The sequence below is a fragment of the Epinephelus moara genome, chromosome 18 (assembly GCF_006386435.1).
Source record: "Epinephelus moara isolate mb chromosome 18, YSFRI_EMoa_1.0, whole genome shotgun sequence".
Lineage (NCBI taxonomy): Eukaryota > Metazoa > Chordata > Actinopteri > Perciformes > Serranidae > Epinephelus > Epinephelus moara.
This window is the reverse complement of record NC_065523.1, coordinates 25,442,384-25,466,950: the sequence shown is the minus strand read 5'-3', so window position 1 is coordinate 25,466,950 and position 24,567 is coordinate 25,442,384. Positions and strand designations below refer to the sequence as shown.

General features: G+C 42.1%; 1 protein-coding gene across 3 annotated transcripts in view; it reads right to left on the bottom strand.

Moving 5' to 3' along the window:
• The window catches only part of cep112 (centrosomal protein 112), a 139,795-nt gene that overhangs the window by 671 nt on the left and 114,557 nt on the right, over window positions 1-24,567 (bottom strand). For all 3 annotated transcript variants that reach the window (XM_050068624.1, XM_050068626.1, XM_050068627.1), the window contains 3 exons: window positions 12,505-12,594; window positions 2,956-3,057; window positions 213-277 (listed from right to left, as the gene is read on the bottom strand). In XM_050068624.1, the coding sequence (XP_049924581.1) occupies window positions 213-277; window positions 2,956-3,057; window positions 12,505-12,594 (257 nt within the window). The remainder of the gene's footprint in view (window positions 1-212; window positions 278-2,955; window positions 3,058-12,504; window positions 12,595-24,567) is intronic.

The following is a 24,567-nucleotide window of genomic DNA, read 5'->3' as shown; positions in this document are numbered from 1 at the left end:
AGACAAGACTTTATCTAATGTAACTGCGCCATTAATAGTGCATTACAAAGTATACTGCAGATGGCTAATTCTTGATGTTCACACTCACTACCTGAAAACACAAGCACATACTGTACATGCATTGTGCTGTGCCGAAGAACAAACTTCCACATGAACTATGTACAGGCACATACGCACACACATTTTTATACAATCTAAACAATCATGCTAACCTCCTGCTGCGACAGGCATCCAGGTCTTCCTGTAGCAAAGAGGCTCTCTTCTGAAGGAAGTTAACCTGCAACACAGACACACAATGCAAAATTTGGCACAGAGGAATCTCCAAAAATGGACTATGTTTAGTTGTTTAATCAGAACGAGGGAAGTCGGAAACTGGTGCATCAGTGGAGAAGGTATGATGGCTTAGGGTCAATTGTGCTTTTGGGTGGAGGAGGTTAGCTAAGTGGAAGAAAGGCTTGGTTGTTGAGTCCAGAGGTCAGGACAGCAGGGGTTGGGGGTCAGGAGATTAGGGCAGCGGGGTTAAGGCACATGGGGACAGAGGGTAGATTATGAGCCAGGTTAGTTGAGGTTAGGGCACTGCGAGAGCAGGCAGCGCCATTCTTTTGTTTGGCTACAAAGTGTGAGTTTATTTATGAAGTGTCTTTGGCTGAAGTGAAAATAAACCCCATCTACATTTACACGGCATCTAGAGCCTGGCAGAATAATCACGGCTCCGAAAGAATCTGTATTGTTCTGGGACTACCGTACTGGAGCCGAGGGTACATTCCTTTCTGTGGGGGAGACCTCAGGAAAGTTCTAGCATTTCATTTGGCACTTCACGGTGGTGAAGTATATGCAAAACCCCAATGAAATGTGGTCGGATGCCTCCAGAGACACGAAAACTCTCCCCACCTTTTTTTTTTTCGCCCATGTAAAAATAATGCACTTTAATGTGCAAAACCCAAGACGTCGTCAATGAGAGGAGAGATCACTCTGGTCATGAATTACATCTTATAAACATATCCGATCACAGAGCTGTGGTCTGCGCACTGAAACGGGATCTTGGTAGACCTATTTGAACAAGGCAGGGGTTTATGATGAGCCCCTTTAACAAAAACTTGTACTGCATGGTTCCATTCTCATTACCGAAATCCCTCATTTGTTTACAATGTAAAAGAAAATTAAGCCCTTTATTGATATTCGGTGTCCAAATGGGCCCAATGATATACGTACGAGACAGCTCAGAGGAAAAACATGGTTGGTTACATGAATGTGGTTATAAAAGTCATGATCTGATGGAGAGACCAGGAGAGATTAAATGAGCTCTATATGACATTCAGAACATCAACACTATTTGCTATGTAAAGATATAGCTAGGCAGTTATGTTGCTGCACCCTTGACGCATTAAATTCTGAAAGGATGCAGTAAACTTGTTATTGGTGCGTCCCGGGGATGCACATAATTACTTTCCCCAACACTGAAAACAGTAATGTTGTGTGACTGTACTTGTTTTAAAAGTATTTATCGAGTCACAGAAATTACTGAGAGTGAAACTTGTGTTTTGGATGTTATCATGCTTTGGTCCGGTGCTCTGCACTGATCTGATACTTGCCTGCCAACCCAGCTGTTGTCATCCCAAGCTCTCAAAAGCTTGATGTTGTCCCTAGAAATCGCTGAGGGACAATAACCTTAAAATTTTAGGTTCATAAAATGTACCCGAATTAACCGACATGTAGGATATTATCCTAAGAAGGTCTTGTAATCTTACGTCGACTACCAAAGTCTGCTTTGACAGCAGATGCTGTATTTACTCATGTTGATGACGGTGATGCTATTCCGTCCAGGGAATGCGCTGTGTTTTCTTTTTTTTACTGTTATATTATCTATCCCATGCAAGACAAGATCCTGTTCTGTTCATAGTTTCAATAAGTAAAAGGAAAACAAAAGTCTCTCTGTAGACAGAAAGAGAACGAGCATATTTCTCAAGATGTAAGCTTATTTAAATCTTTATGCTTTTTCCATAGAAATTCTATTTCTATTGGATTATCACATATTGCAGTCATATATCACATCTGATTAACTTGATACTGGGTAGATGACTCAACTCAAGATGTGACGTTTGTGTAATGTTTTGTACATAGAGTGTAATAGTTTAATCAAAATACACAAATTTTATTGGGGACTTGTTCAATTGATCACCTGTAGTCTCACTACATTGAAAAACTATCAAACATCAACATCACTGGTGCAGTAATGGCGTCCTGAGCAGAGAACAAAGTCACGCTACCTTAGCGTGTTGTAATCTGAGTTTTCCTTTTTTTTTTTTTTTGTGGTCGATGGTTCGGGTATTCGTGCATGTTAGGGCATGTGAGTCCTGTGTGTGTATCGCACTTGCAAGCTAATTACCGCCACTCTGCACTGCGCTCACACCACATTTACTACGACGACGCCATCCTGACCCACAGTGGCAGGATGGCGAAAGTGCCGTACCCACCCTCCGCTTCTCCCTGTTAGCTCTGTTGGCGCTTTTAGCACTGTTAGCTCCTAGACGCAGTCTGAGCCACCTCCATGTTGAGAACCATGTGCAGAAAACCTCTTCATCAGATACATTCTGAATATTGTACAGAGCTCATTCAAGGTTTGTAAAGAGGACTGGAAAAGTACACAGGTACAGCAATAAACAAATAACTACATGCATTTTCATACAGGATGTTCGAATTATGTATCTGAGAGACACAAAGATACAAACAATCCTTGACAATCTCTACAATATACTGCATATTGTGGTTAAATGGGAATGGATTAATGAAAGAGAAAAAGACAGGAGAAATATTTTGAAGTTTGAAAATGAGAACCTGAGCCCTCGGACATTTTTTAACATTCTTGAAACCAAAGCCACCAGATTGACTATGTCAGCATGTTTGTTCAGGTCCTGCCTGTATCTGATCTGTATCTGGCAAACAGTCAGCTCTCACCTGAGCTTTCAGAGAGGCAATGGTGTCCTCCAGTTCCTGTCTGAGCTCCGCTGGCATCAAACCTTTGATCTTCTCCTCATACTCCTGACGCACCAGGGTCACCTGAGAAGGCAGAGGCAGAGCGGCCAAACAGTGTCGGTTAACTCGGATGGAACACCTGAACAAAACATTATTAACAGTTTAAAAGCCTTGGAGGTTGTCACATTCCAACGGCAATGATGTGTGGGTAAAAAAACAAAAATAAAACCATGCCGCAAAAGCCTAATGCAAGTGGAGTGAGTGAGGAGAGGAAACTGCAGCGTTGTGTGTCAACTCGCTGTTGAAGAAAGTAGTATCAATAGTATCGACACTGCGGGAAATGAGTATCAAAACCGTTTCAGATATTCAGAATCCATATGTATCTATAAATCAACATATTTAGACAACACTTACATGCACACACACAAACACTAAGACCTTAAAATGTGTGATCTTCCTCTGTGTTTATGTCATTTATTGGTATACTTGGACAAAAACTTAACACATCTAAAGGCAAATGAAGCAAATAATAATCCATTAAAATCACTGCTGAATAAGTGCTTCTGCTACCCATTCATATAAACACTTGTCATGTATGCAATTCCAGACATAGCGCCCAAGTGAGTAGCTCCCTAGGAGGAGGCACACACACATGCGCACACACACACATGCACACACACAGACAGTGGGTATCCCCTCTTTATTCATGGCTCAGAGTATTCCCTCGCTCTTCACAGCTCCTTCACATCTCCACAGGGGGTCCGCAGGCCGGCGTGACTCGCTCCGCGCAACACCCCCTACTGGCTGCTGATGACTACAGCCAGATCTGACACAATGCATTTATGGGCCTGACACAGCTGGGTTTGGAAGAGGACAGGGCCGTGGTGGAGGGCAGAACACATCAAACGCAGCAGCAGCTCAACAGCTAGCTAGCTAGCTCCACTGGGGAGGACTGGAGGAAGTCTGTCTGGGGCTAAATTACACTCCACTAAACCAGAGTCTGATTATAGAAGTTGAAAAGGGTTTGGTTAGCGCAACCCCCCCCTTTACCCACAAACACACATGAATGGACGCACACACACATGCACAAACACAGAGCTTTTTACAGTACTGTAAAAAGCATTTACAGCATTTTGAAAAGAGTTGGCGAATCAATTAATTCGGAGCTTGATGAATAGTTTAACAGAGCTGGAGGGATCAACGGGGGCTGTGAAAAGCAACAGTTTTCACCCACATATTTCAAGGTGTAACCAGGGGAGAGTCTGAGCATTTCCACCGACCATAATGTCTTTGACAGAGCCAAAGTCCAGCAAACGTTAAGAATATCCCCACGCTCCCCACCTCTCCTCTCATCAGTCCGGTCTTTCATGTGAAGAGAGCGTGAATGAGGTGAGGGGGAGGGAAAAAGATTGGTTTTCCTAAAATAATTTTCCTGTTGTGGATTTAACTGATTGTTCTGGCTTTGGCTAATTAATCTTCCTGGGCACAATGAAAGGGATTGGGAAGCACTTCAAAGCAACCTTCAGTATAAATGATCCCAACATGAAGCAGCTCACTTTGTCTCGGCACAGTGTGCAGTAGATTAGACTGCCACAACTTTGCCAATTTTTCAGGGCTCCTTCTGCCCTATTCATTTTTTAAGTTTACAGAAATATGTCCTTTTTCTTCTCTGTGTGAGAATGAAGTCAAGGATAATTTGAGAGCGACCTTTTCAAACAAGTGGCAAAAAGGAGGTTTCGGAGGCTTTAATTTGAATGTCCGGGAGTTAAAAAATCAGCTGAAGCTACGGGAGTGCAGATTTTCAAAAAGTCTATCTATCTATAGCAGCTTCTGTAGTCATAACAAAATGGCAAGCCAAGACAAAACACACTCCACTACCTCAGACCAAAGCAATAAACAATGGTTGAATAAACACATCCCTTACCAACCACTCTGAATATAAGTCTAGATTCTTCAAAAGCCACGCTCCTTAGTTTTGCATTCTTGGTTCATGTATGGTGCAGTCACCACAGCAATGAGAGATCCGCTCTGCCTAAATTACAAGCTCCTTTGTGGCATTGCTGTCTCCATTTTCCTTCCCATACATTAGAATGGGCAAGGCTACAACGGGGTATTCACCGGGACTCACAGGGAGCAACAGGGACGACTGTTTACTGTACGTACAGTCGTAATGCTGATCAAACTGGACAAGCCATGAATGTTTGCTTTCATTTTGGGGAAGCTGAACACTGGAGCTAATGTATTATGTGATACAGTAAGGTTCTGGCATTTGTCCTTATGACTTCATGGTTTAACTGCACTGAGGCTCTATCTAGAAGTTCACAGTTAGTTTTGAAATATTTTACAATATTTTCCTCTATGTTTTGGCCTCTCGTCCAGCCAATCAGACTTCAAAGTCACTAAACAGGAGATTTTTGAAACACCTTCTCTGGTTACTTTGAATCCATGTGGACGTGTAAAACAAAACGTTTGGGAAACAGTGACGTCGTCTCCTCAATTCGCACATGCCCTTTGTTGCTCTGGGTAATAAACATGTGAAACAATAACAAGGGGCGTCAATTATGGTTAATTTTTCCTTTTTTATAACCCAACACCCATTAACTGGTAACTTGCAAGTTAATTTTGAAGAAAACAAACAAACAAATAAAACAAAACACAAAATTACGTGGAATACAAAAGGCCTTTGCTTTAAGTCCAGTGCACCCTTAACTATGTTAGCACCATTATCCCTGCTGACACTGCTAATGATGCAAACAGAGCTAACAGTGATAGCTAACAATGCTAAAGGGGGGTTTCCAGCTCAAAACTGAGCCGCTTTCTCACCAGGCAACCTGGGGGAAGACTGAAGGGTGGGCACAATGTTTCCACAGCAAAGCTATAGGCAGGATGGCGTTATTAGCGGTAATAATCGAATGACTGGTGCTTCTCTCACCAGAGCTGGTTGGTGCAGAGTGCAGTAAACTGAAGAGTAGCAAAATTAACCTGTCGACTGGCATGCGTACCTGGGTAAAAATATTCTGGATGGTTAACTGATTAACAATTAACTGTTGACATCCCTAATAAAAACAATGGCGGACTACCTGATTGTTTATGTTTTGTTAGCACAGCTTGGTCTAATGACTACTTTACATCTAAACTTAGTGTTTCTGCACGTCTTCAAAGACGAATGAAGACGTTCGAAGTTGAAGAATGGAGTTGTTTTTGTGTTCTAGTATGGACAGAGATATTTTGTACATTGAAGGTAATAAATTTTGAGGTCAAAAAATATCTGTATACGTGTAGTCCGGACCTAAATGCCTAGTCCAGCTGTTAGTGTGAGACAAAAAGAAAAGCATAATAAAATATCACAAGGGCTGGAAGATATTGCTTAAAAATAACGTGATATTTTTAGGCTACATCGCAATACACAATATATATCTCAATATTTTGAAATCTCCTCTAAACTAGTGTGGACTATTAAAATACCAAATTTTATATGAACTACAGTTCCAAAAAAGTTAAATAAAGTAGCTAGTGTTATAATTAAGCACTGGTATCCGTAGAGGAGAGCAAGAGAATCAAAATGCAGAGGCTAGTCTCATGTCAGTGGCTTAATAAACGACGTGACAATTTATATTCAGTGTTTGCGATATTGTCATTTTATACATCCCATGTGGAAAAAGCCAGGATACATCAAATATATTCGATATTTCGCCCACCCCTACTTATCACATATCATCTTTCACACTTGCATTGTAAAAGTTGTGTTGTTCCTATTCCAAAATCAGCACTGCTTTTGTTTCATTGCATCATATAGTATGCATGTAACCTGAAGGTGTATGATAGAGTTCTGCTCTTGCAGCACAGTGGCACACCAAAGCATTTGCAATCACATCTTTCCACAGCATGTCTAACTAAAGCTTAGCCATAGTTTACTATGCAATGTGTGTGGGTGGAGGCAGAAGCCTTTTTTTATATCAACATCTCTGTTGTGGAAACGTATGCTCAGCTAACAGATACAGCAAAGAGCAGAAAATGATGGGTAAAATACTGATTCAAAATGTCTGCCTTCACTGTGTCTCTCAATGATGTTGAAATTCAAAACAGGAGCTTCTCTCAAAGTCCCCAAAGATGTCTGACTTGTTCCTTCAGCTCCACATCCTCCCGCCTCCTCCAAGGTCCCTCCTCTCACATCTCTATTTTTCTTTGCGCAAACACACATTTTTCTCTCCTTTCAACATCTTTTTACAGCAAAGGCATGTTTGTTTTTCTGACAGGTGGCACATGATGGGAAAAAAAAGCCTCTTCACCATTAGGACAGATGTCAGGTGCCTTTGAACAATACTGCTGATCAAATCTTCAACAAGGTTTTGGTCATTGACGGACTCCAGATGAGAGTGAGCAGGGAAGAAAAGAGTGGAAGGGAAACACAGGGAGAAAAAAAAGAAGTGTGCCACTATTTCCCAAAGCAATGAAAAGGGACTTTGACTTTCAGGAGAAAAATCAGGTTTCATCTCCACAGCTCTTTTTAAAATGAGATTTTGTTTGTTCCTGATGAAGCGTGATTCTCTAGTTTTGAAGACTGCGAGGAGCGGCAGTCGTTTTCCCCTCCCAGTCATCTTAAAATGACAACATTTCATCTATATATAGTCTTTAGATTGTGGTTTTGACTTTCCCTTGCGTTTGGTACTGTCACATGGCGTGGTTTTTGACAGCTGCCAGCAGAAAGAAACAAGCCCTCAACACTTTCAACGTTCAAATGAAGTTTGTCACATCGTTGGGAAGCTTGATGTATGCTAATGAAGTTGGGGTGTGTGTGTGTGCAAGCTTGCGTGGGACAGGTTGGGGGGGTGAGTAGCTGCTGGAAAGACATTTTTGATATACCCCCTTGTTCCAAAGTGACAAAAACCTTGTCAGGAACAAGGGGGTACATCAAAAATGACGCCACTCACAAAGTTTGCACCTCCACATCCACTAAGTTGGCACTCAGAGAGTTCACCAAGGAGCGATTTGAATTCAAAAACGCTTTGCTGGGAGAGAGAAAAAAGAAACCGCTTCACAAAAGTGAAAAAAAAGAGAGAGAAAAAGGCAGGAGGAGATTAGAAGTGGCTACAGATCTTATTGAAGTTGTTAGAACTATGGGATGGATTGGTAGCTGCTGATGTAATGTGCCTCAACAAAAACAGCACACAGGAAAACGACTGAGCCTACAGAACTTAAGTTCAACTCCTCTGCATTTTTATGTCTGCATCAATACTGAAAACATCTACAGAAATTATTTATTTTTTATTTTACCAAGCTCCCATGTTGCAGGAGAACACATTTCTGAAACTTGTACAGTTCACCGTGCCCACTGTATCATTATGTATTTATACAAAGAGCTGTACTCTTCAACATTCTGCTCCTCTCTTCAAGGAGAATTTGAACCACACAGTGAGCTGCTGATCCGCCATTTTAGAGTGAGGGAGCCTGCGAGGGCCCTGCAAGTGTAAGGCAAGCAACATCTGTGTGAAGTCTGGGCAGAAAGGCTGTTTTTGCATGTGTGGGATCGGATTACAAAGACAAGTCTTGGCAGATAAACTAGGGCAATATCAGTGTGAGGAGACTGAGAGTGGAGGTTTATTATCATACACAAAAAAACAATGAACTTGTGTGCACACAACAATGTGGATGCACATATGATGTACAGTACTGTAAACACTCGCCGAAATAAAATTGTACAGTAGAAAAGCTGTTTTCTTACTAACATGCACCACGCACACTCAAAAACACAGACACACTCAAACTGACACTCATATACACCTGACCTTCGGTGAGAAGAGGTTAGGAGTCAGGAGTAAATATATGATTCAGACAGTCTCTCTCTCCACAGGGAGCAGAACTGTGACTCGCTGCCAACAGAAAGAGCTGCCCAAACACACCTACACACCCAAACACACATGTTTAACTCTGTGCAAAGAAACGGTAACCCTACTGGTCTTAAGGAACAGTGACAATGGGACAATGCCTTTAATCGATGCTGTACCTATCTACCTGAGTAGATGCGTACCTAATGCCGTAGCCTGAACTACACGTCCCGAAAACACAGACCTCCTGTTTAGTTTTTGTGAAATAAATAAAAAATAAAAAATAAATAAAGTAAATAAATAAATAAATAAAAAGTTTTATTTACTTTTTGCAAATAAGTAAAAAATGAATAAACCATGACATATTACATTGCATAAGTTAGCCTAGCTAGCTCCTAAGCGAATTTATGCAATGTAATATGTCATAGGCTTATGCTAATAACATTAGCAAGTTGTGCATGTGGGGAAAACATGTCTAGCTAAAGACAAAAGTTTGGTCTGTAAACCTTGTGAGTTATAATGGAGCCATTTTTGTTTCATGTTGTCGTTATGAAGCTATGTTTTATGTGCGTTTCAAGCAGTGGTTGAACCAAACTTTAAAGCACTTCACAGAATGTGGGGCGGCAGTAGCTCAGTTCGCTCGGGGCGCCTGACCAAAATAAAAAAATGTCAAAACAGGGGCATAAAAACCCGAACGCCAACTAGTGTTTTGGAGGTGTAATTACAAAGCGATGCAGACACACCACCACACAAGTACCAATGCTCACAATGGCTGCCAGTTGCCGGGTTCACACTGGACACGGAAGTGGCCCAATCAGCTGCCTGACAGCGGTCACCTGGCAGTTCACACGTGAAGAACATTTCTCCGCACCTATCAGGAAGCAATTCTGCTCTTCTGTTTAAAGTACATGTAGAGCTCTGTCTCCGTCTGCTTGTGTGTTTGTGTCTGTGTGCTTGATGTGAGTGTGGCTGTTTGTGGCTCTGCCCGTCTCTCTCGCTCTCTGTTTTGAGACAACTGACATACGTCGAAGCATGGGATGCATACTCTATAATTTATCATAGATCATTTAAAGCCTTTGTAATTTACACTTTATATCATTTACAAAACATTTTCAGTGTGTTTTCTTGCCAGATTCACTTGCGGCTCGTGGAAAAAAAATGGACCAGATGCTGAAACCATCGCTGAGGATCACGAGCTGGCCTGGGCTCTTGGTCAGTGTGAAGAGCTCAGCTGCTAAACAGGGGCGCCAAAAACAAGCAGACAGCGCTCCACAGAATATCGTCACACTTCACAATGCTTCGGTTTGCAGTGTGAACCTGGAGTAAGGCATAGGCTCTATGTAGAGCCTGTGTACAACTATAAATCAGCCTTAAGGGTGCAATGACAGGAGAAGGATGATGCTGGGTACTGAGACGCAACTGAACAGGTACAACTACATCAACAGATTAAGTAGAGGCACTGCTGTGGTAACACTCATATACCACAACAAACAGCAAATTGCTGTGACCAAGAAAAGAGTCTGTCTACCCACTGAGCTACGCGATGACTAGAGACTAAAGATCATTGGGTAGATACGGCTCACTTCCTGGGAAAAACTGTGACATCTTGTGACCAAGAATGCAACTAGATCTGTTTTCTATAATGTTTCTACGCTGCTCTCTAGGAAATTTGCTATAAGTAAGAATCTGTCTATTCTGTGAGAGACAGCTATCAGCTGGGCACAGGCATTTCAAATGTCTACACTGCCTCTTCTTATTATGATGAAGACATGCTTTACATTGAAACATAAGTTGCCGCACCTTATTAAAAAGCTCTTTCTATAACCGTGTACTTCAGATCTCATCACTCCAGATCCTGCCTCAGCTGCCGTTATCTGTTGAGGCATCGCTTTTAGCTCCGAGTTGGCTGATGCGTTGAGATTCCTTCATTCTTATCCGACTATGGCACACTTCCTGTTTGCGTCTGCCAACTTTGTCACAACAATCTGCGATAAATTAGTGAGATGTGTTTGTGGCGGAGAATTAAGAACTGTCAAGTACGTAAAATTGGTACCAAATGCTTCATCAAATTTTTAGTCTTGTTTACCCGTTCTTTGCTTTGACATATTGCCTGATTTAAATCATAATGTTGCTCATTTGATATGAGAAAGAGGCATTTTTTGGTATGAGTACTAAAATCCGTGTTTCTTTCTGGCGCCAGTTAAAAACATTTCAGCCATACAAGACTAAGCTTTATGGACCGCAAGCAATGAGTGGGTTTTGAGTGATTTAATGTGCTAACTAAAAGCATAAATATCAAAAATGAACATCATGAAACTTTGCACAGTAGAAGTCAGAGTATGTGTTAGAATCTCAAAAGAAGTGGAGAACTATTCGATTAAACCAACATCATCTGCCTGAAGTATACTTCACTGTTACACACCTTTCTGTGACAATCTATCTGAGGTCATGTGCGAGATGCTGAGAATGATCCTGAAAAATACTGACCTCTCTCTTACTTTGTGTCACTTGCTTAATAACTATGAGCAGTTGTAACATATGTAGACAATATGCCATAGAGGTTGCTGGGAACTTGACCATGTGTTTGACTTTAGAAATATAAAAACATTTGCTCTTCACCTTGAGAAAGAAATACCAGAGAGCAGATACATTTCACAGCAAACTAAACTCCGCAAAATAGTTATCAAGTCCAAGGATTTTGGCAATCTGCGGGAAAACCAATAAATCAATCGACCGTGTCGTCAGTGGTGGATCACGCAGTAAATGACACTAACAAAACATATAAAGCTGAAAAAAGAGTAACTCAAACCCTTATCCAGACAAAAGATCTGACACTACAAGAGACAGGTTCAAGGTTCAGCTCCTCCTCAGTTATAGGAAACAACGTGCAGCGCCTCTGGGACTGGGTCGGTGACCAACGGCTCCTAAAAGCCACTGACCCCTTCCTGCAGATTTATGACGGATGACACCGAGGTGTGTGACGAGTGTGTGAAGTGTGTACAAGGGTCAGTGGGCGGATCAGAGGGGGACACAGGAGGATGAATGCCTTTGGTGTACATACCAGGGTACAAAGAAGAGCCTCCTGTGTGAGTGTAGTCATTAGTGCTTTCTTCTCTGTGTGTGTCAAGGTCAAAACAGAGCATGATTACAGGGCATTCTGGAGAGCAATGGGGAGTGTGTGCACACACAGAGGCTTCCCTCTGAACACAGGCGGTGGTGGCATTCCTGGCCTTAGGCGCTGGCTCTTGAAGCCAAATCTCAAGGAATTTGGGAAATGTGTGAGGGGGCATATCTGTAGCTTCGAACAGGAGAATGAGAGATGGTAGAGTGATGAGGGGAGGGCAGGAAGGAGGAAAGAATGCATTTTTTTGTCTTTGTGGCCCCCTGGAGGGTCTAGTAAGGATGGCAACTAAGGGGTGAGGGGCTTGGGACGTCAGGTGATGGGGGAGCAGAGATGGGTGTCCAAAGGGTCAGTGAAGGAAAAAAAAGGACTGCATGATTAATAAAAATAAGTCAAATAGAGGTTTGCACTGAATAGAATCAGAAAGAAGTGTGACGAAAAGGCTGAGGGCAGCGGGAGTGATGCAACAGTAATGCTGAGGAGCAAATGAGCTTGAGTGAGAGACGGCCTGCCTCTCCTGTGAGTGTCTGACGAACGTGAAAAAGAGATAGCGGGAGATGGAGAGGAAGAGAGTGACTGCATTACCTTCTCTTCAGTCTCAAGCTCTTTGCTAAGCAGCTTCTTCTCTGAGCCGTGCAGCTGCCTCTGTAGACTTTCCACCTTTTCCTGCAGAGCCTGGGGGAAGGGAGAAGCAGTCAGTGGTGGAAAAAGCAAAGCAACTCCAGATCTGTGTGATGTGTGATATACATTAATGTACAATTACATCTGAGCTAGGAAGAGATATATCTGAGGAAACAAGCGCGATCAAGATGGACAAAGCCAACGAGAGAATATACAGGATTGAGAAAGGTAGACAGAAGGAAGGACAGAGGGACAGTGAGGAGAGATGCAGCCTGCGATTAGTTTTTACAGGGTAAAAGGCTAATAATAAAGTCATGACAGTAATTACTGGCAAGCTGGCCTCATTAAGCCCAAACTCATTTCTAGACAAGGGCATGCAGAAAGAGAGACTTGCTCACTCAGGGAATTAGCAAACTTCCTAGGCTTTCGTAAAGTTGCATTCCTTTAAGGATCATTATTTCTTTGGTGGTAATAAAAGAGATGTACTGTATCATTTAGTGGATAAGAGCCTCTCTTACATGTACTCCAAATACCTGAACTGATCAAATTTCCCCTCAGGGCGCCAATAAAGAATTTAATCTATTTTGCTTTCTAAAATTCAGGCAAGAAAGACGAAAAAAGAAAATGCACTCTATGTGTGTGTGTGCACGTGTGTGTAGAATATTCTTTTCACTCTCCGTCTGTAAGTGATAGCAGTGGAAAGAAAGGCGCAGTTCCTGCATGCGACGCAGAACCAGATGTTTCGAGCGCACATGTGGACACTTCATCTTTGATTAGTGCGCATGAAAAGCAGAGCGAGCGATTTGTGCACAAGTGCACGCACACACACCTGCACATAAAAGCAAAGACTTGCATTTACACTTCCACACACACACACATGCACAGAGCCTCCGACAAGTGTACGGGGGGCACTGGCTAGCATCAATATCCTCAGTGTGTCTCCCCAGTGGAGTTGAGTGAGAGGGCCAGGTGTTGCCTTGTCGATTCTCAGAGCTGATGGAAACACAGTCCAGGTGATAGGCATGACCGGCCTGATCTACAACCCACTACACTGACATAAATCACACACAGACTGTTAGGCTTCAGGGCGTAGTTGAACTTCAGGGTAGCAGCTCTCTGAGAACTACTGACTTAAAAGGAAAGCAGGGGCAAGATGAAAAAACAGTTGACACCTTTGTTGTCAGATTGTTGGATACAGTAGCTGAAACTGATAGAAAGTCACCTTATATATTTTCATTTCATGACACTTCATAATATTCTTTTAATAAGATTGCAGCACAGTGCGAACCTGTACTTGAACTGCATTGATGCAGGTAAACCAGCCTTATAATCAGCTTTATAATGTACCTCCCTCCTCTGCAGCGGCTAATTTAAGCCTCTGGCGAATGGAATCCTAGATCAACACACATTACTAGACTATTATGATTCTGGAGCATGTTGAGGTCAGTTTCAGCTCTGCAGCATGAAAGGCAGCTGGTTTTCCAGCGCGTTGATCCTATTAATCAGGGTATTTCTTAGCCAGTCACGATCCCATCACAGCCCACATCTCCATCCATTGCAACCCCTTGCCTCTGATTTCATCATTTCATTTTGTTTATTGGTGAATCAAAAGGCTCCACGACACAAGAAAAGCATTTTTAGTGGAGTTGACACCATTTAAACAAGCGTTATGGTTTTAGTGACCAAGGCATGAGAGTATGAGGTTTTTTCCCTCTGTCTTATGGAGTTTTTCCACATCTGAATCAGAGGTTTAGGGATTGAGTGTGACAGAATGTGCTGCACAAAAAGACACATTTCTTGGGCAATGGGAATAAAATCAATTGAGAGGTGTATTTTTTGCTGTATGTCAGTGGATTATCTAGTAAGTACTTGTAATTTTTACCCTTCTTTCCTCCAACACTACCCCATTGTGACCCTAACATCACCTACAACCAGCCTTTAAAGGAATACTTCACCCTGCAAATGATCATTTGTGTATTAATTACTCACCCTGTGTTGTGTTGAATTCATGAGGAGAACATGCATCCACAGTGAACAAAGAAACAAAAAATTGGGGGAAATTTGTGATGAATGAAGTCATAATATCCGCGTTTCAGAACAGGAATACTATATCAAAACATCCATTTCCAAGCTCCCACACAACTCAGTATAATCAAAGTCTCATTTATCCAGTCACATGCTCAGTACTTCCCAAACACATTTGTTTGTGCTAAAACCTTATGATATAAATCTGAGCTAAAAGTGAAAGTTATCTATGCTCTCTTCAAAACCAGACTCCATTGACAAAAACAGTAATTTTACACCACTGAACACCGGAGCTGCTGGTCTATCGTTGCCTCGGTCAGTTAGATTGTGTTACTGTGTGACTTTGGTGTTTTAAAGGTATAGTTCGGATTCACCAAAGACACACAATAACATCAAAGCAGTGGTAGATAAGCAGCTCCTGTGCTCAGCGAAGTAAAATGGCCGTTTCACTTTAAGTTCAGTTTTAAATCAAGAGGTTTAAAGTAAAAACATTGGAAATGCTTGTCTTTGGGAAGTACAAAGCGTACGACTGGATACACAAGACTTTCGATTATACTGCACCTGTTGTTTGAAAATTTGTAACTGGTTGTTTTAAGATAGTTTCTCCGTTTCTTTGTGAATTCAACGCAACACAGGGTGAGCAACTGATACACAAATCATCATTTTGTGGGTGAAGTAAGTATTCCTTTTAAGGCAACAGTTCAGTTGAGAAGGAAGACCCTGATTAACTACCCCCCCTTTCTAAAACCCACTTCTTATTCCCTGCACTGTGACACAGCATTTCTGGACCAGGTCTTCTGGGAAGTAAGGCTGACTTAGTGGGCCTCACTGGTGACGTGTTCGTCTCTTTCATGTGGGTTCTGTATCTGATGTGCTCAAAACAACTCTGAGGGTAGAAGTTCAACACTTGTCAGTTCATTAATAGAATCATATGGGATGATTCTGCGGATGAATAGAAGCACTTTGTGAGTCAGAAAGGGCCTCGGAAATATTTAGTCTTCATCGCTGTCAGACATAATGGTCTTATTATACTGTATCGAGGACTGTGTTCAGGCGCAGAGCAACAGATTTCACACTAACTCTGGCAGCCACAAATATTAATTCAAGGAAAAAGACTACTGAAAACAAAACAAAACAATACAATGGACAAAGCAGACACCTGTGAACACCTGCAAAGCCCTCCTGATGCAGACTCAATGCCATTGTCTGGCTTTGACTTTAATCCAGTGCTAGCCCGGGGGCTAACATTGCAGATGCTAATGAATTTGTACATTTATATGGCTAATTATAACTCAAATTATTTATGGATAAATCCTGGACACATACTTCAACAAAAAACTGCAGGTGCTGTAGCTTTGGCCCGTTTTCTCTTTATTATTATTACCCCAAGTTTCTCAGTCTAACTTTCTGTCGGTCTTATATCTTTACTGTATACACACAGGTATTGAAGGCACACACATACGCACAAGATGCCGGTCGTTTCTATAGTGTGTGAAAGTATGTGAATGACTGAGTGTAGAGGATCCTGCTAAAGTGTCTCCAGATGCTCAGGGTGATATGGTCTTTATCAGTCATGCAGACTGGGATCATTGTGAACAGGCCAGGAAGAGGGGGAAATCAGATTTCCATAGGGAGAGATGAGGTGGGGGGGCAGGGGGTGGTGGAGAATGAAAGCGTAAGGTGTAAGGAGGAGGAAAAAAGTAAAAAAAATGCAAAGCAAAAAGCCTGGGAAGATAAGCCGGGAGGTGGATATCAGGAAGAAAAGAAGAGAAAGCTCAGAAAGGTGAGAATACGAGACAGCAAGATACTGAGAGACATGAAGGAGAGAAACACGTGGCCGGAGTGAAGAGACGGGGCAGCGGTGTACCTCTGCTGCACAGTCCCACAGTCGGGAGCTTGAAGGCCTCTCTCACCTCTCCATCAGCAATGTGCCTCTGCCTTTCATTCCAAACTTTGGCTCAAAGGATTAGCGAGGCACACGCGCACGCAAGCACCAACAAACACACCGCTCAGAGCGATCCACGCAGGTATAGGCATGCATTAATATTAACAGCAAAAGTTCTAAAAATGTGAGTGCTACACTCAGTCAAATGAGTGTGCAATTCCACAGTTGTATGCACACAAACATACACACACACACACACACACACACAGGCGCACAGACACACCGATGCCTGAGTCATCTTTCCTGGGTGGTCCTCCTGCGCAGATAAGGCAAGCATGTTTCCCTGGGGTGAAGTAAAAGCAACAGAGGGCAGGGAAAAAAAGCAAAGAAGAAAGAAGGGAGGGAATAGTGGGAGGAGGAAAAAAGGCCAGGGGCCTCTTTAAACTTGGTGTTTTGTTAGGAGCCGAGCTGCTCTTCATGTGCGGCAGGGCCTTCTATTTGCAGCGTGCTGTCAGAAGTTTCTCCCAAAGTCTGGATTAAAGAGATCCTCTAATGACACTGAGGCTGGACGACTTCAGACAGCAGCGCAAACCTCACACTGCACCGCCTCCAGCCAAGGACACACACACATACACACACACACTCTCACAGACAAGCAAAAGGGTAAGAACAGATACATACACAAGGGGCACGAAGCACACAGACATACATAAGCAAAGACACAGTATGTGGAATGTGCCCACACACACACACACACACACACACACACACACACACACACCAGCTTTAGTAGAACAAGGCGATGTGTGTATGTATGTCTACTGATCTAATAGTAAATAATAAAGGAGGTGCTAACCTCAAGGAGAGGTGGATGGCCAGAGAGATGAGCACAGACTCTTTTTTATGTGCACTTTTATCAAAGGATTGTGGGAAAGGTAAAGAAGTGAGTGTAAGAGAGAAGCTGTAGGAGGAGGAGGAGGAGGAGGAGGAGGAGAGAGGTCTCCCTCCTGAGGTGTTAGAGAAGTGAAACTTTTGCTTTTGCTTTGCTGTCTGTCTGTCTGTGTGTAAGAATAAAAAGACATGGTTTAGCAAGTCGACCAGGACAGCCCCTCTGAAAGATATCACTGATACTGGTATGAATTGACTTGCTTCCAGCGCTTTGATGCATTTCAGCTCTTCTCCCTGAGTTGATTTCGAACTGAAGTGGGAAGATACCATGATGGCGGCGGCAGCAGCAAACTCTCCTGAACTGCAAATGGAACGGTTATCTCGTCTATTGCAATATGCACGCATGTCGGCACAGTTACGGAGGTGCCTTTCCTAGCACTGATGAAAATAGTAAGACAATTGCCGCGGTAATGAAGACATGTTGCAACCGAGCTATGCCCACAGGGAGAACACACTGTTCTCTATCTTTCCGTCTCTGTCTCTTTCAGCTGCTGTGAGCTACAGTAGAAAGAGAATAGGAAACAACTCTGAAATATGCACCATATGCCCTGTGTGTATTTGTGTGTGTGTCTGTGTCTTTGTGCGTGTGTGTGGGTTTACATACATACAGTGGTGTGAAAAAGTGTTTGCCCCCTTCCTGATTTCTTACTTTTTTGCATGTTTTCCNTGCCCTGTGTGTATTTGTGTGTGTGTCTGTGTCTTTGTGCGTGTGTGTGGGTTTACATACATATATCATTTAATGGATGTAAAGTTTAGCAGAAGTTGCAAATACAATTGCAGCAAAAAACTCTTGTCTTCAAAGAATAACATAAAACGTAAGTCCCGGTTTTATATCAGGATTAAATGTTCATATTTTTTACCAGAAATTCAGTCACTGATGTCACACACGCTGCTACAGGTAACAAAATGTCTCTATATACGTCTAGCTCAGAGTATTTTTAGCTGCTCTGAAGTCAGTCTTTTAACCTGTTGACTGCTGCCTGCTTTAAAGTGTAATTTACATCACAAAAATGAAGAAGTGGCTAAGGTATTTTTAAAGATACACTATGCAGGATTTTCCTAAAAACAATGTATCAAACAAAAGTAATCCCTCTCAATCATCACTTATGACCCACTAGAAGTGTGTGGCGGCGTAATTATGTGCAAAGACTTTGCCCTCTGCCTGTATTTTTGTACTTTCTTCTTATTTTGCTGTGTTAGGGACGTTCCTGGGCAGAAAAAACATAGTCCGCACACTGAACTATGCTCCCATAAATATTTAATTAAATTACCACAGAGAGATTGCGTTACAGGTCCTGGTGCACAGGTGCGGTCAGGACTTTATAAAGGGGTAGTGACAAGGTGCCAAACCGTAGTAGAATTGTGGACACAGTGCCGGAAAAAACGCAAATATATAGCGGCGAAACGGCAAGCACGCAAAGCTTGTTCCAAAGTAGATTCAAAGAGTAAATCTGGGGTTCAGGGGTTACTATTCCTGCATAGTAAAGGTAACTCTCAGCTCTTTGCAGATTTTAGCTAATTATCTTGGTTTTCTGGTCACCCTAGTGTAAACTGTTGAGCCTCAGTGCTTTAATTAAAGGTCTAGTGTGTGTGATTTAGTGGCATCTAGTGGTGAGGTTGCAGAAAGCAACCAACTGAAACTTGTGCTTTCATGTGCCAAGCGTGCAGGAGAACTACAGTGGCAGTCTTCATATGTAGGCTCATTCTAAGGTGACAAAAAAACAACAATTCTTTTTCAGGTGATTACGCACTAAAGAAAACATAGTAATGGATATAATATTCCATTTCTGCCAATATTTCACCCTAAATCTTACATACTGGAACTTTAAGCTCTAATACTAAACTGTAGGATGGTGACACATAAGCTACAGTAACTTGATAAGACAACATCAGGGTAGTGGTTGAGTATTTCCGCCCCCCTTTTCATCTGGGTTAACAACAGTCAGAATTGGCCCCGACCGACCAACCTCATAAAGGTAATCTGTGTTAATGTGCGGGTAATTCAATGCCAAAGCACCGGTCTGATATTGGTTATGACTCTACTTTGGTAAAAAAGTAACATTAACATACCGCTTTTGTCCGACCTCCACAGTTGATGGATGTGAAACTGCTGTGTGGAGTATCTAATTAACCCTATCAGAAATGATACGCTGGTTTATGATTTAAATCATTAAACTCCACGATTCTTTGCACAATGATCTGAAAATGTGTAATATAGTAAAAATCAATACTGTAAGAGTGGAATTTCAGCCAGAAAATGCAGTAATTACATCCTCAAGCTAGCAAGAGACATGAGATTGATGGCTCACCATTGGCCTGGTGTAGGCAGACCACTTGACCTTTTGTGGCCCCTGGTTGGTCCCTTGTCGGGAAGTTGCTCAGACTGTGATTGAAACGTGATGATTTAATACTAATGGTAATTTAAGAAAGTTGTTTTCATGGAGCAGAGCCTTGTCCCCTTTACATGTTGGTTGTTGTTTCAGCAACACCAGCACAGAAAAAAACAGCTAGCTATCTGATTAAACTAAATTTCATTACTAAGTTTAAGTTTTTTTATATTATAATCTTTATTATAATGCCATTTGCTGACCATATTACAACATATGACTGGTTCTACAGGTTCTGATGGGCAGATTCCTTTGTAAAAACGCTTAGAAGTGAAATTCTTTGCATGCATTATAGTGTAAAGCAGGTGTTTGCAAGTGTGGTGCCACCGCAGTAATGGCGGCTTGTCTACTTCTGCCTACAGACAGATTCGGCTATTCATGTGACTCTTCAAACGGGGAAGCACAACACATTAGGCCGTCACGGTTTCTTTGTAGTTAGCATTAGGCCTGTGGTTTAATGAGTAATTTCCGTTTGTTGTCCGAGAATTGAGTGCGGTCTCTATGAGCTGTTCTGCTTCCCACGTTCCCTGGTTGCATCCTGGAATGTTATCTCTCTTCTACTTCCACCTCCTCTGATATGTGGATCAAACACTGCCGGGAATCTGCCCACAGCCGGAAAAGTCATCAATCAGCCAACACCAGGCACACATGTAGAGATGTACACACACACACACACACACACACACACACACGCACACACACACACTAACATATACATGGACATGAAGGCAGATGGGTGCTTACATAGATAGATAAAGACAGTCAGAGAGTGAAAGAGAGAGAGGGATCCTTGCCTTCATATAATAAATAGATATACAGATCCAAGATGAGACATTTCCTGTGGACACGAGTGCTTATATACAGGACAACACAGGCCTGGACCGAAAGTTGGAGAGCAGCATTACTGACAGTACCACAGTCTCGTCACTCCTTTTAGAATTTAATAGCACAATGGATATATAGATAGTTAGTGTGTAGTGTGTGTGTAGTGCAGTCACTAGGAGCAGTTGCTCATAACCTTATTTGCAGAGGTGCGGTTTTGGTTTATTAAACAGGTAAACAAAAGATTTGTCTCAAGGTTAAAACACTCTGCACAGAGCTACAGGCTGAGGTGCTGATTCTCAGTGCCACTGATAGCAATACCCTTCACTACTACAGGGAGTCATTTGATTTATTGTTAATACAGTGGAGACTGCTTGTAGTAATCAGTAATCTGCCTAGGTCAAATTGAGTAAGTGGATTATTTCTTATAAACAAATTTTTCCTTTTCTTTATTTCTCATGCAGATTAATATCTAATTGACATTTGTATATATTTATTACATTCATATAAAGTAATCAAATGGACAGTCCTAAAACCCGAAATTGAGTTAGCATTTTACCACTCCCACTTCCCTTATCTCAAAGTCAATGGGTTTTTAGAATGGGTTTTTGTTTAATAACTCCATAAATAGCCTACCTGTGAATTATGAAGCTTTTATGTGTCTTAAAAAAGACAGTTGCTAACAAGTGGCTAAATTAGTCTACAGAATGTCATCATGCCAAACATGGCTTTAGAGCCTGGTTGTGGTTGAGATGTAATGTCGTGGAATCATGGTGTGTTTGTTTATAGCCTAAAGTTTGCTTTTTTACTTCTGCCGACTGCATTTAGGCTTAAAAAAGCTTAAAAGTTGTGTTCATTTGTGAAGATTAACTTGCTGGACAAAATGTGTCAGTATCATAAATGTATGTTTGCCACAGAGATGATTTTTTTTGCAATTATCCAAAATCCAATGGAAAAAATCCCAAAGACTTTTTGACAAAGGAGCCAGGGTGACGCTGCATTGACACAACTTCTGCGTCAACCTACAGAAAAACATGATCCCTGAAGCACGCTATGTTATTGACTGCTTCTAAATACAGTACAGCCTTCTCAAACAGTCATTAGGTGACTGGGCGTTATCAAGCCACCTGACAAGAGCAGCTTCAACCACAAGGGCATTCCCCATGCACATTTGTTTCCTGTTTCAATCACCAGCAGCCATGACTGTTTCTTGCTGTTTGAATAGACTACACGAGGAACATCTCTGCTTGATTTAGCAGTTTTTCCACAAGCTTCGATGAAACTGTTTTACACTGAGAGAAAATGACTTTATTTTCCTCTACTTTCAATGTGCATGTAGCACCAGCCTCCTGGAAGCTGGAAGCAGACGGGTTACTGCTGGGAAAATTATCACAACAGTAAAGTTAAGAAAGAAAAAGTTACCGTAGCTTTAATTATTTTTTTTATGTTGTCACATGTGAAAAGACTCAAAATGACTATTTCATTACAATGAGCAAATCATTTAAAGGTACACTACACAGGATTTGCCTATATGTATAGACTCATACAGAAGCAATCCCTCTCATCATCACTTATCACTCACTACACTCACTAGAATTTGTGGCGGTGTATTTATCTACAGAGACTCTGCCCTCTGCCTGTATTTCCTTATTTTCTGTGCTCAGGACAATTATAGGTGCGTAGTCCCGCAGTGCTCAGGTGAGATTGTAGCTTTCAAAAAAGCCAGCCTGTAAGCAGCAGGCATCAAAGACACACAGCACGGAAAAAAAGCAAATATAGCGAGGCATAACGCCAAACGGGAGTAACTCTACTTTCACTGGCAAGCGTATTCACAAACAATAACAGTTCTTCATAGTATACCTTTAAACAGTATTTGCATGAGAATGATTCTGCCCCAAGCTTTTTGATCCACATAAGCGGTTGATCACTGTAACCGTGACCACTGTAAGTGGTTCCACTGTGCTGGAAACGTTTCTTAAAGCTATAGTTGGTAACTTTGTGAAAATAACTTTGTCATATTTGCTGAGACTGTCACTATATTCTGAGACAAATAAATGACATAGATAGATACCCTTTCCTCCTGTCTGTAATGGCATTTGCTAGAATCGACCATGGCAAACCCAAAACAACCAATCAGGGCAGAGTAGTTTCTAACTGTCAATCATGTCTATCACTTCTTGTGAACAGTGGTCAAACTGTCAAACTAGGTGATGCTCATCAAATATGAGTCAAGACAGTGTTACTGCATCGACTATTTCTTGCCTTAAATCTATTAAGACATATTTTAGTGTACTGTTTAGCTGTAAAATGAGAAAGATGCTCCAGCTGGTGCTTGATACCCCATATGACCGTATCCAGCACACCTGCTGGGTCATTAATGTTAGCTAAACAGTACACTAATATATGTTTCTGAAAACATCTGAGTTGAGAAATAGGCAATGCAGTAACAGAATCTTGTTTTATATTTGATTAGCACTGCTTAGTTTGACTGTTGAACCGCAGCAGCGAGCAGTGACTGACATGATTGACAGCTGCTTTAAAACTCCTCGGCTCTGACTGGTTGTTTTCATTCACATGCGGTAAGGCCATTAGAAATGCTACAAGGAAAGAGTAGGCAGGGGAAGAATATTTTTTCAGATTATTTGTCTCATTTAGTGCTGTATGAATATAGTGACAGAAAAAATGAAAACATTTTTTTATGGTACCAACTGCATCTTTAATAAATCTTTAAGTAAAAATAAAAATTGTGAAAGTGCTTTTCATGCCCACACACTCACAGAAAAAAAGTGGCAGAAACACAGATGGCTTAAACTTCAGGAAACAAATGCGCAGTTCAAGGTTGACACGGAGAACATGGACATGTGTTGAAGGACGTGGACGGACACACGAACAGGGAAGACAAACGCACACACACGCATACACACAACGATTGAAGCAGCTCTTTGCCTCTGCAACAGAGGGTATCCAGCACACCTGTTCTTGATCCACTGCTGCCATTCCTTCCCACAGGCAAAGTCATCCTTTCAACCCCCTCAGAAACTAATGCATATATAACTACAGAACTACAGACAAACTGCAGCTGCTACAACTAGCCCCCTTGAATGTGTGCATGTTTGTGTGGCTGTGTGTGTGTGTGTGTTTGTGCAAAGAAGCCTTGTCCCTCGTTACTGGTAGGCATGAATAAAAGCAAAACCACCTAGATCACATGGACTTCATCTGAATTTGACAAAGAAATGTACACCCCACACTGTCAACTGTACACAGAACAGTGCACCTCATATATTCACTGTCATCCTCAAACAGAGTGTAACAATGGTCACTGTTGCATTATGTAATGTGTCTGCTGTCACTTCATCCAGAGGACACTACAACAGGACCCTGTCTTTGACTTGCCCTAGAAGTTACTGCTGGATGGGCCGGGATCAAAAGCATGTATCCCTGTGCGTGTGTGTGTGTGTGTGAAAACCCTGAGCATATGTGGGTGTATGTTAGAGAATGCAACACTACTGAAAGATGTAGAGACGAGGGCACTAACTCAAAGCTATGTTTGTGCGAGTTTGAGGGACAGAAAGATACAGATAAAGACTTAGTGAGGAGAAAATGGGAGAGAGATAGTATATGTAGGCCCATGTATAAGAATGAGACATGAGCACTAAGTTATGGGTGTGTGTGTGTGTGCGTGAGTACACGTGTGTGCACGCGCATGGCAGCATTCGGCAGGCAGAAAGACAGGAAGCACTGCTGTGGGGAGCAGGAACAGCGGTGCTGATCAAAGCCCAGGCGGGTGACACTATGGGCGGAGTGCCATTGTTTATTCACCAGCCACCTCTCCCTTTTGGCAGGGCGAGGTGAGCATGTGTGCTTGTGTATGTGTGTGTGGAGACAGAGAGAGAGTTTGAGACAGAAAGAGTTCGAAGATACAGAGTTGGAAAGATAGGGTGTGAGAGAGAGCAGAGACAA